The sequence below is a fragment of the Gymnoscopelus microlampas genome (genome assembly GCF_963454915.1).
Source record: "Gymnoscopelus microlampas genome assembly, chromosome: 12".
Lineage (NCBI taxonomy): Eukaryota > Metazoa > Chordata > Actinopteri > Myctophiformes > Myctophidae > Gymnoscopelus > Gymnoscopelus microlampas.
Genome location: NC_139949.1, coordinates 43,519,265 through 43,532,039, shown reverse-complemented (window position 1 = coordinate 43,532,039; position 12,775 = coordinate 43,519,265). Strand labels below are relative to the sequence as shown.

Below are 12,775 nucleotides of genomic sequence, written 5' to 3'. Positions count from 1 at the left end.
GTTGTACACCAGTAGTCACTTACCTTGACCCCCATGTCTTTGAGGTCTTTGATGGCCAGGGGAGGAAAGTAGTCCAGCCAGTGTTCAGCGTGGGCAAACTTGACAATGTCTCTGTCCGCCAGCCCGAGGGATTTCATTATGTCCCACTGGAACTTGGAGCCGCCAGCCTTGGCTGCCGCTTTACTCTGACAGAACCAGAGAGAACACAAGAGAATGGTATTGAGAACAATGCAAATTGGATATACTTGGCATGCCTGGCATGCTGCTTCGGAGACGGAAAGGGGACAACGAGGATGAATGCACAAAATGCTGTGTTGAAATAGCTGTCAATGCTTATTAAAGCCTACAAGGGTTACCAGATTGGTTTTCCACACCAGATTAATTCAGAGAGTGTCAGGTACATTGTTTGATCCCACAAAGTATATTAAACTGACTTTCACAAGTCTTCTCTGCAAATATAAACGCTGTGATTGATGTTGTCCTATTCGCCCACTGACAAGAGTCTTTGTAGGTGAAAAGTGTTCATGCACAAAAAGTTTAGAGAGTTTAGGTAATAACATATTACCTAAACATAGTTTAGGTAATATGGCGACTATGGGAACGGTCATGTAAGGTCACCATTCCCTATTCATCTTGATATGTAAGAACCTTGGTATTTTTTATGGTCACATGGGTACATTCACCACCAGATAGTAGACACCCTATCCAGAACCAAAAAAACAAAAATTTGTTTACATGAGGTTTTCAGAAGTGTAATAAAAGTAGACTAGACCAGGGGTTCCCAATCTTTTAGCTCAAGACCCAACCCAAAAGAGAAATTAAGCGTTTGCCTGGGACCCAAACTAGTGAAAATAGCAGATCTACAAGCTCACAACATTGTGAGCTTGTAGATCTGCTATTTTCATTACTCCTTATTTATGGAAATTATTAGATTATTTAATTTTAATCATGAAATACTTTTGAAAAATGTAGGAATTGTTCTTAATTGTAGAAAGTTTTTGTTTAATATTTTGAAATATTTATAAACGGAAAGAATATATTTTCTTGCGACCCATACAAATTGGGGTCCGTGACCCAAAGATGGGTCCCGACCCACTGTTGGGAAACAATGGACTAGAGTAGACAACACAAACAAAACATACTAAGTGTCCCAACATTGTACAGCAGAGATATCTATATTACTAATGACTGATCTTAATGTTTTTACGGTGTCACACAAGGATAGTGAAAATATCTGTAGATCTGCTATTCTTTCTCATTTTCAAAACTTTGGAAAATCTTTTTGTAGATTTTCACCTATAATGGCAAGATAGGGACGACAGGTTGAAAGTGGTTAACAGACATATAATTGTTGTAACTACTGATGATTATCTTGCTGTTCAATCTCACCTTCTTGCCCTTGGCCTTGTCCTTGATGATGATTTCATCAGCAAACTTGGGCTTCTCCTCCTCTTCTTCCTCCTCGTCTGGGAACTGTGGAGGGTTTCCATACACCTCCATCTCTCTCTTCAGCTTGTCTGCACAGGCCTGTGTACATGAGAAGATGGAGAGCAAGAGAGCCACGAGGAAAAGTCGTTAGTAGTGTTAGGGAATTAGGGATGGCCATAAATTAAAGTACCAAAGTACTGCCCTAGGGGCCAAGTGGCTTGGAGGGCGATTTTGTTTTCTAGTGACACAAGTATACTGTATAGCTGATATCAAATTAATTAATATGTCAAGGCCAAAAGGATCAAACATTACCAATACAACTGTACAGTATGAATTATGGTGAATTAATAATTGAATGAATGGTTTGTTTTCCTGTTTGAAAACTTTTTTTTAATGTAAACCTTATCTAGGCTGGTGTGTTAAGAATGCCAATCACAACATAGAGACATATACAATTTACTGTCATAGGTCATAGGAAAAAAGTTATGAATTGTTTTGATGCTTTGTGACTAATCATGCCATGCCTTTATTAACTATCTTAACAACACTTATTGCGGATCAGAAAGATATTACCAAGGCACTCCATCTTGCATATAAAATAGCTATTACTTGACTCAAACTACTGGACCACAACGATGACAGTCCAGAAGGCAACAATGTTGCCTCAATAAATGATTACTTTATAAGTCAATACACCACAGTGTTATTCCTTTGAGGCTGTTAATAAAAGCCAAGGAGTTTTAAACTATTGCTATGTTTAGGTACACCTACTACAGTATTGTGACTATGCAGTGGAGTGAAAGATAAGAAGACTCACTTTGATGGGCATTCCTGTGCAATGCAGCCCAAATGGAAAGAGACATTGCTTCCCTTTCATACGCTGGTATCCAACACCAAACTGTAGAGCATAAATAAGAGGGCAAATACAGTTTAGAGTTGAGTGAATCCACATGAGTCAACATGAGCAGATGTGTCTAATCTACCAGCATCTCCAACAAGTTACAGACAATCGGAAGCAGATACTGACTAGTAGTGGATGGAAATTATAGTCTTTTGTTGCCTGCCTGAAAGCTACAATCCGAGACTTATTTAACCCATTAAGACCTGGAACTGTGTCATTTTTAGATTTGAGCTAAAAAGCATTATTTTACACTTTGGGCTATTCAAAAATATCAGATATACAAGCTCATAGCGCGGCACCGAGTGCCGCGCTACGAGCTTGTATATCTGCTATTTTTGAAAAATCGTGAAAATGTGTGCAAATCTTTGAATATATATACATTTAAAGTGAACATTTTTAACTAAAATCTTTGCTTCTGGGGGGTCCCTGGAACTAAATATTTTGATGGGGGTCCGCGGCCAAATACATATAATTGTGGGGGTCCTTGACATGAAAAAGTTTGAGCACCACTGATATAGAAACATATGTTTTTCAGAATACTGTTGAGATTTAGGAGACATGTAGAATCGGCTTCAGGTCTCAATGGGTTAAAAGAATATGTATGGTAGAGCAGGGTTTGCTTTGTAAAAAAAAACATTTTCTTATATGTCCCTTAGTCCCTATATACAGCACGTTGTTGTACGGCAAATAGCAAAAAATAGCATGTATACACATTGGTGTGACTTTTACATCACTTGACAACAAGGCAGGCGTTGAGGCTTGTGAGGTCAATGGCCTTGTATTGTGCGTCGAAAAGCGCGCTGTCTGAGTTGGCAAGCCGTGGAGGATGGAATATGTTATCACCCGTTTCCAAATTGCACATAGTACTTGAATGACATGCACATTAGGCTACCCAAAGAGGGTGCAGCATAGCCACAGCCAATGAAAACGATCGGAGTGTGGTTTGCAGAATAATTTTACAATAATAAAATAATCATTATTTGTTGGAGGGAATAGCATATAAACGCAGATTGGATACGAGAAGCTCTGCGATCTTGATTGTCCTTCAGCCACCATTAAAATGGCCTCTCTCCATCAGGGGAGGGAGACAGCGGACACAAAACTTAATTGGAAAGTAGTTTGTGCAGGTGTGCTGTGGGATTATGAATCATTGTAAATCGATCGTAAGTGACCTTACCTCGCACTTGGACATACTGAATGTGTGGCCTAGATGCAGTCTTCCATTCATGTACGGGTAGGGGAAGGTGACAAGGTACTTATTTTTGCTGTGGTACACAAAAACAAGTGAATAAAAAATGCAACGGTTAGACCACCAGGGGCTGAAATATGAGAAACAGCATAAGAAATATAGCTGCTATCTAAACACTAAACAGCTAGTATAATTACTTTGTGCTTTCTCCAATAGTTGTTGGTGCATCACACTCAAAAGTCTTCTCCTGTTCCCATTTCTGCTGGATCTCCAGCTCGATCTTCCTCAAAAAGTCCAACTTCGCTGTACCCTTCCGCTCCTATCATGCAGAGGTGAGGGTGGAATTGGAATCAGCATGGTAAGGAGTAAGCACAATCCCTAGTTCGCCAGTCGTCTCCACCAGAAATCCCCATTCCCCAGATACTTTATAAGTCAAAAGCCTGCTCAGATAATAGAATACACAGTACATTTGTACACTCTCAGTTATATTAACTGATGATTTTCCACTATAGAATAACACAGAACAGCTATGGCTTTAAAGCTAAACTAACTTGGATATTAGTCCATTAAACATTATGGCTGCATGGAGTTTATTGCCAAGTTGCTCATAACATGATAACGGTGGATTTAATATTTTACTTTATTTTTTAAACAAAGTCTTGACAGAGACAAAGAAGATAACCCATGCTGTCCGTAGAGGTGCAATATTGGTGAGTTTATCGCCATTCAATACAATCAGAGATAGGACTTTTCTCTTTCATGAATGGGCTGTCAATGTTGCTACTTAGATGCAGATAGTGTCTAAGTTGCTTGCAGCTATAGGGGACCCCCATGGATGCTTGAAGAGGAGGTCCTCATGCAAATGAGTAGTTTAATTTAATTATTTCACTTGAAATTATTGTAATACAAGAACAATACATGTATGAATAATGTATGCATAATGTCAACTGTATTCAATATGCTTCAGTATCACCACCACTATGTTTTTCATGTGAAATTATGACATTTACTTAAATGTATCAAGCATAATAGGAAAGTCAATTTGGGGGTCCATGTCATGATAAAGTTAGAAAAACCCCAGAGATAGTAAACAGCTCAGTTATTATTACACACATACTCTGCATCTAGCCTTGGCTCAAGACAATCATATATGTATTTAATCAATGTTGACATTTTTATAAATATAAAAATACAAAAATACATCTATGATAGTCTAGATCCAAGGCTAGCTCTGCATCCATCTGTCCAGCTGCTGCAGCAGAGCTAACGTTGGCTAGCTAAGTTAGCATGCAATGTTATGTTAAAAACTACAACCACATGGCTACACGTCAACTCAACACGTTTGGAGTGGAAGATGATGACATGGCTGGCTGCGACCTACCGTCATTTTGATTTTGCAACGTTGAGTTACTTTGCTGTTGTTTTAATTCACACACAAGAAGAACCCACAGTCGTAACAGTTGTAGTGAAAGACCCACGCGATAGCAGGCACCGAGCTGTGTTCCGTGAGCAGAAATAACGGAGCAGAAATAAGACTTCCGGTTGACGATCTCTTCAGAATAAGAGTACCCTCTAGAGTAAAAAGAAACCATTGAAAACCATTGAAAAACTGTTCATTTGCACATTAAAACTATAAATGAAGCATTTAAATTAAGCTATACAACACATATTATGTTTCTGTGTAACAAAAACGTTTTTTAAAAGATAAAAAATGTATCTAAATGGATAAATGCTGTTCAAAGGAGTGCATAGCCTATACCAATTGGACACAGCACCGGAGACGGACACGTGTGCCAACACTTGTGACATACTCACGCGTTCGGGGAGACCCCCTCTACAACGCCACACTCTCCGCTAAGTGGCACAGGTGTAAAAAAAAGTGTGGCGGACCGTCCAGTGAGGTCAGAGGACAGTGCATAGCCTATACCAATTGGACACTGGACCGGAGACGGACAGGTGTGCCAACACTTGTGACATACTCACGCGTTCGGGGAGACCCCCTCTACAACGCCACACTCTCCGCTAAGCCAGACAGGTGTATTTGGAAAAGTGGCGGGCCGTCCAGTGAGGTCAGGGGTCAGAAAACAGCCATTTTCAGTGCATAGACTTCACAAATTGGGCGCTGGACACGAGACAGCTATTTGCCGGGGCACGTGTGACATACGCACGCGTTCAGGGAGACCCCCTCTACAACGCCACACTCTCCGCTAAGCCAGACAGGTGTATTTGGAAAAGTGGCGGGCCGTCCAGTGAGGTCAGGGGTCAGAAAACAGCCATTTTCAGTGCATAGACTCCACAAATTGGACGCTGGACATGAGACAGCTATTTGCCGTGGCACTTACTATTACTTACTTACAATTATAACAATCTGTTCTTGCTTACAATTGACCGCTGATCATTCAGGCTACAGTCACAATTTAACACAAAAAAATGTAGATTAATATCACAGACTGAGGTTACCTGTTGTCATGTCACTGTGACGCAGTGTTAATTTTCATTTAGTTTTAGTCATAGTCTTTTGAATAACATTTAATTTAGTTTTAGTCATATTTTATTCACCTGAAATGTTTGTTTTAGTGTAGTTTTAGTCGACTAAATATAATACGATTTTAGTCGACTAAATCTACAGTTGATTTTGTCGTCAAAAATGTATTTTGGCGGGCCTTGATGGCACTTGGTTGCATGCTGAAATTAGCCAATCTACTGCTGTGACTTCACGTATCAAATTAAATAAAATACCGTTTAAAAAGTTCTATTGATGTCACCTCCTTATGACTCCATAATAAATCAAACCTACTCATTGGCTTTTTGGAAGAGGATGCAAGTCCCAGGAAGTGCCACAGAATATCATCAGGAAGTTTTAAAGCATCTTCTGTGTATACAGTACTGTTGCGTTGACCAGTTATTGATAGATATGTGTGGATACTCCCACAAAACAGACATGGCTATGGACAAGCCTTGCTTCTATTTCAGTTTCCCAGTTTGACATCAGTATAAAATTTCAATACCATTAATGAAGGCACACACCAACATCTCGTTCTGTGTCTCTCCGTTCCTGAGATATGACTGATGTAACATCGACTGTGACTATGATGACCTTGAGCCATTTTTATAGGGCAGCCTAGAGATCATTTCTACCAAGTTCCATGAAAATCTGCAACTCTCTTCTATCAGGTAATGGATGTGGAGCCATTTCAAAATGTGTGACATTTTCAAAGAGAACTCTGGAACTAATCTGAACAAGAATCAAGAGGGATTTATTTGTCACTTACTCAATACAGGTACAAGCAGTGAAATGTTGGGAGCTGTTTCTACAGAGACTGTGCTAACACAACCAAAGTCTTTTTAAAATTATAGATAACAGAAATAAAATTAAAGTACAGATGGAATGGCATGTATGATAAACCTCTTAAAACATGTATGATCATCTGTAGCAGCAGTGCCAAATGTGCAAAAATAGAAGATAGCAACGCATTGCAGGCTTGCAGGCTTATGCAAAGGCTAAAATGTAATTAGATACCATGTTATGTAGACAGATGCCAGGCCATTGTTGACCTGGCATCCTATAGTTTGAATAGTTTCAATGTAGAGATTATAGATTTTTTTGGGGGGATAGGGAGCTGTTAGACTGATGATTCTTGGTTTACATATGATCCTAGATTACTATTTCTATGCATTTGATGTATTACCTTGCTTACTGCTTACTCGTAAAACAGTCTGCTCTGTTAGAGCCTCCCATCACTGGAACAGTCTTCCTACCGAAGTAAGAGAGACCAACAACTTTCTAACCTTCAAATTCAACCTTAAAAGATGGCTAAAAGCTAACCAAATTTAAATCATGAGTAAATTTCGGCTCCATTAATCACTGATGTGTCTTCTCCTATTTTACTGTATTGTTTTGTCTTTTGCACTATGTCTACTTGTTTTGTATAGTTGACGATGTCTCTTTTTGTATGGATAACTATACCACTTTTTTAACAGCCTGCCCAGGGACTACAGATGAAAATTAGCCAACTCTGGCTCATTTACATGGACGTGACTAACTGACATGTTGATCAATGTGCATTGTCCCTGTTAAATAAATAAATAAAAATAAATGTGCACTGACAAGTGATTCTGACGTATATCTGCATGCTAATCGTCTATTTTCACTATTTCAAAAATGTCTGAAAATGTTTTCTGACCCCTGACCTCACTGGACGGGCCACCACTTTTCAAAATACACCTCTCCCGCTTAGCGGAGAGTGTGGCGTTGTAGAGGGGGTCTCCCTGAACGCGTGTGTATGTCACACGTGCCCCGGCAAATAGCTGTCTCGTGTCCAGCGCCCAATTTGTGAAGTCTATGCACTGAAAATGGCTGTTTTCTGACCCCTGACCTCACTGGACGGCCCGCCACTTTTCCAAATACACCTGTCTGGCTTAGCGGAGAGTGTGGCGTTATAGAGGGGGTCTCCCTGAACGTGTGCGTATGTCAAAAGTGCTGGCGCCAACAGCCGTCTCCTGTCCAGTGTCCAGTATTGTCTGAAAATGGCACTTTTCTTACCTCAGGCCGCACTGGGCGGCCTGCCACTTTCCTTTTTTTACAAATTATCTCTCAAATGTTCACCAACATTCTGTACTGGTCTGTATCCATTTTCTATCAAGTTTAGGGGCGCTCAGTCATGGAGAAGTACACACACACACACACACACACACACACACACACACACACACACACACACACACACACACACACACACACACACACACACACACACACACACACACACACACACACTACAAATTAATATTATTTCTGTCCCCTATCTTTTTTTATGCTGTGTTTCCATGTTTTATATATGTTGTTAAATAATATACATTTTTAATGATTTTTTTCTGATTACATTTGTATTTGTATTGTATTTTAGTTTTTAAATAGGTGAGATCAACTTTATAAACCCCAAATTCTTCTTTTTGTTTTATCTCACCTGCACTATCTACTATTATTATTTGTAGCATATTTTGTGGTCTCTTTTATCATTGTTTATTTGCTTCTGCAATAAACAATATTATATCATCATCATTTTCCAAGAGTGACCTGGCCTAGAGTCAGCATTATTACAACAATGGACAAACAATACAAAAACAATACATATATGTAACACACACAAATCAATATCCAGTTAAAGTGCAAAACAGTGCTAAGTGCACATTTAATGGGGGTCAATAGCCAATTTCAAACTGGAACAACCTGGCACTTAGAAGTGATCTAGTATAAGCCATTTAAAAAGACATACTGTTCATCATAAATTTATTTTTTAAATACAATTGTGTCTTTTTTTTTTAAACTAGCCACTTAGAAGTGTTTTAGTATGAGCCATTTAAAAGGCATACATCATAAATGTATTTTTAAAATAGATTTGTGTCTTTTAAAAAACATAAAAAATGTACGATCTTATTTTGAAGGCAACCGGAAACCTTATTTCTGCTAGCTCGAAAACCGGAAGTCCAATTTCTGCTCACGGAACGGAGCTCAGGCACCGGTACCGATGACCGGTACTCTAGTCGGCTGATGACATCTATCTACGCCGGGGCAAAGCCCACCCGCATTGACTTCTGGGAAATGTAGTGCATGCTTGTGTACACTTTTTTTTGCCCTCCCCAACGAAACCACCGTTATTATTGTTATTATGATTTTGTGTGTATTTATGTATATATATATATATATATATATATATATATATATATATATATATATATATATATATATATATATATATATATATATATATATATATATTATCATTATTTTTGTATTATTATTATTAAGCTCAGAGTCACAACGCGTGTTGTGTGCTTGTAGATCGGCTATTTTCACTACTTCTTAAACTTACAAATATATATATAAATATGGAAATTATTAGATTTATTTTTTATTTTTTTTTCATTTTATTTATCAAACACTTTAGGGGAAAAAATGAGAAGAAGAAGAATGTAGGGGGGGCGACATTGCATCGGCGTTGCGACAGCGCCGCTCTCGTTACCATGCCGACGATGCCGTAAATCGCCTCGTCCCGACCTGACTGACTGACTGACTACTGCTGCAAAGTGAAGAAGAAGAAGAAGCAACGAACGAGGCCTCTCTCTCGCTCGCTCTCTCTCTTGCTGAAGCTTCAACATTTATCCCTACAAATGAAGAGAGAAGGATTCACACTGTTATAGTCTCTCTCCCCCTCGAACCCACACACCACGATGATCATAGACAACGTGGACGCTCTGAAGTCGTGGCTGGCCAAACTCCTGGAGCCTATGTGAGTTTAATAGCAGCATGCTAAGTGATGATGCCTCTCTAGAATGAACCGTTAGCCTGTTAGCCTAGCCATGCTAGCCAGTGTGACTGTCTGTGTGTGAGTGATGCGGTTGGTATTAATGAACCAACCGTTAGCCTGTGTTGGACATGCTAGCGCGCAGCAGCTGCTGCTGCTAGCCAGCCACAGCAAGACAGCCGTGTGTGTGTGAGAGTGTGTTGGCACATTAAATCCACGAATTCGTCCACTGTTGGCACAGACAGCCTGGCCCGGTTCCAAGTCACTTTTGTATAATGTAAAAGTTGCATAACCGGTGCAGTTTGCGGTGTAAAACTGTCGTCCCAGGTTGTTGGTTTAGTTAGCAGTACTATCAGAGGTGTGTGTGTGTGTGTGTGTGTGTGTGTGTGTGTGTGTGTGTGTGTGTGCGCAGCCTGGTGCTGCTGCTGCTTGCAGGGGTGATGTTCACGTAAGCTTCATGCTGTCACTGTTTACTGAACTCTGAGGGCCTCACAGAGACACCACTCATGTTTTACAGGTGTTTTAAGTGCATCACCTGGGGACCAGGTGACACATCTGGAGGATTGTGCACAGCAGTGGTTCTCAAACTTCTTAATGTCAAGGACCCCCATAACTCCGAAAGTGTACAAATGTTTGTACACTTTCTGAGTTACATACTTGTATAAGGGTCTATTTGGAGCCCTCTCAAGGAACTCAGAGAGTCCCTGGACCCCACTTTGAGAACCACTGGTGCACAGTAACGTCCCCAGAGTTCATGTAACTCTTGAGTGTACGAATGGTTACATTGTTTGTACACACTCTGAGTTAAAAATGGATACTTTTTAATGCTGAGATTGCTACTTAGTATCGTTGAATGAATTGAGACATTGTATGTTTTCCAGTAGGTTTGTGATGGACATCTAGAGTTGCGCAACAATGGCATCTATGATCTGGCTATGTCCTGTTGACAGTTTGTTTTAACAAGTCACCATAGTGACAAAGTCCCCTCTCCCCCGTCTCTATCAATTAACAACTAATTCTTTCTTTGTCAACTAATGGTCTTAGGAATTTGTCAACTAGTAATGGAGTTGTTGATTTTTAATCAACCAATCTGTACTTTTGAGTTAGCTGCATACTGTACAATCATGCAGAGACCAACCTTTTAAGGTTGGTGTCTTGGTGAGGTTGATGTTCTAATGTTGATTTAGCAATGGCTAAATAGACTGGTAGAATGAAAAGGTTAGTCTTTGTCGACAAAGATCAAGCCGACCAATTCATCGACTATGAGGGAACTGTCAATTAAATGACATAACTTAGAGCAGTGGCTTTCAAACTTTTTCATTTCAAAGGCCCACAGTTTACTACTGTATGCATTAGACCCCTGTACACTCAGTTACCAATCATTTAGCTGGGGACCCCCTAGAAACCCCTCAAGGACCCCTTGACTGGGGGGTCCCGCACCCGGACCCCACTTTGAGAACCACTGACTTAGATTTGAGAAGCCAATCTATTTAATTGTATTTTTTAAATATATATTTTTGGCATTTTCATGCTTTATTCAGACTGATACAGGGAAGAGATAAATAGGAAATGCGGAACGAGAGTAGGGGAGTCATGACCATGCAGCAACTGGTCCCGCCTGCCGGGAATCAAACCGCGTACTTGTCAGGCATCAGAGCCCTTGTGGTATGCAGTCTAATCACGTGGATATTGGGTTGTCCCAAGAAGCCAATCTTAACCACTTAAACCCTCTATTCTTAGTGAAACGGACCTGGGTCCGTTTTTTTCCCCATCTACACCAAGTCTCTTTGCCAGAAATAGCAGATCCACAATCCCACAATGTGAGCTTGTAGATCTGCTATTTTTTGGCGAATGTTCCCCCCCAGAATTGGGGTTCAATTTGTTGAGTAGAACTGATGATGTGTGTTGCTCCACAGATGTGATGCGGACCCCTCTGCCTTAGCCAACTATGTTGTAGCTCTCGTGAAGAAGGACAAGCCTGAGAAAGATCTGAAAGCTCTCTGTGCTGACCAACTTGACGTCTTCCTTCAGAAAGGTAAAGACTGTATACGGTTTTGTCGACTAGTGAATGTCCGAAACATTGGACACAACTCTGATTCTTGATTATTATTTTTTTTAAGGATGCACGATTAATCGGCCGTAAAAATGCAACATCGAACCTATATCCAAAATGATATATTGGTCTTAGCCGATATTTAATTTAGTAATATAAAGAGAAGAGAAAATAAAAGCAAACCAGTTGGATTTTTTTTTAGTACATTACAGTTGTTTGAACTAATATGTGCACCAGTAGGCCTAATAAATCTTTTTTGGAAGTCTGAATCTGCACCCAGAATCACAGTTACTATACAACTGGTGTAAGGAAAAACCCTACTGGAAACTTGTATTGCAATATCGGAATAGGTCGATTTGACCATGCAATCTGATATTGGCCAAAATTTCAATATTCAATATTGTGCATCCTAATATATTATAGAAAATAAGTCTCACAACAGCCACAGTAAACAAACTCTTCCTTTCCTCAAGGCCATAGCCTACTGTATATAATACAGTGGTGCATTTACATGATGCTGAAAGACTAGCCTGGAATCCAGACTGAGTCGCTGCGTTTTTCTTTTCACTGCTCTTCTCAGTCTGGTACTCTTCATAATGTGAAAGGGCCGGTTTCGGACACCAGGGAGCTGAGGATTCTGATTGATCTGTGGGTCGGGACCACAGACCATAGTCTCCCAATGTAAAATTCACTATCCAATCAGCAATGCCATGCCTACCTAACAGGTGACGTTAGGAAATCGGGCTCAAATGGAAGCTCTCAGACTGAAAAGTGCAGTAAAAAAAACACCAAAAAAACGCAGTGACCTGGATTCCAAGACATCATCTCCCAGTGTGTCAGCTGCCTGTTGTTTCAGAGTTACTGTCAATATTTTACTTTTTCCCTGTGAGACTCGCCTC

The 12,775-nt window shown here is 40.0% G+C and overlaps 2 protein-coding genes across 5 annotated transcripts in view; one reads left to right on the top strand and one right to left on the bottom strand.

Moving 5' to 3' along the window:
* Positions 1–5,015, bottom strand: part of lars1b (leucyl-tRNA synthetase 1b) — a 49,042-nt gene extending 44,027 nt beyond the window's left edge. Inside the window, exons 1-6 of the mRNA XM_084073385.1 lie at positions 4,900–5,015; positions 3,716–3,837; positions 3,507–3,594; positions 2,246–2,326; positions 1,390–1,527; positions 24–185 (exon numbers count right to left, since the gene is read on the bottom strand). Of these exons, the coding sequence (XP_083929511.1) occupies positions 24–185; positions 1,390–1,527; positions 2,246–2,326; positions 3,507–3,594; positions 3,716–3,837; positions 4,900–4,905 (597 nt within the window). The 5' untranslated portion in view covers positions 4,906–5,015. The remainder of the gene's footprint in view (positions 1–23; positions 186–1,389; positions 1,528–2,245; positions 2,327–3,506; positions 3,595–3,715; positions 3,838–4,899) is intronic.
* Positions 5,016–9,629: 4,614 nt separating this feature from the next.
* Positions 9,630–12,775, top strand: part of rbm27 (RNA binding motif protein 27) — a 33,078-nt gene continuing 29,932 nt past the window's right edge. For all 4 annotated transcript variants that reach the window (XM_084075072.1, XM_084075074.1, XM_084075073.1 and 1 more), the window contains exons 1-2: positions 9,630–9,808; positions 11,740–11,858. In XM_084075072.1, the coding sequence (XP_083931198.1) occupies positions 9,750–9,808; positions 11,740–11,858 (178 nt within the window). In that variant the 5' untranslated portion in view covers positions 9,630–9,749. The remainder of the gene's footprint in view (positions 9,809–11,739; positions 11,859–12,775) is intronic.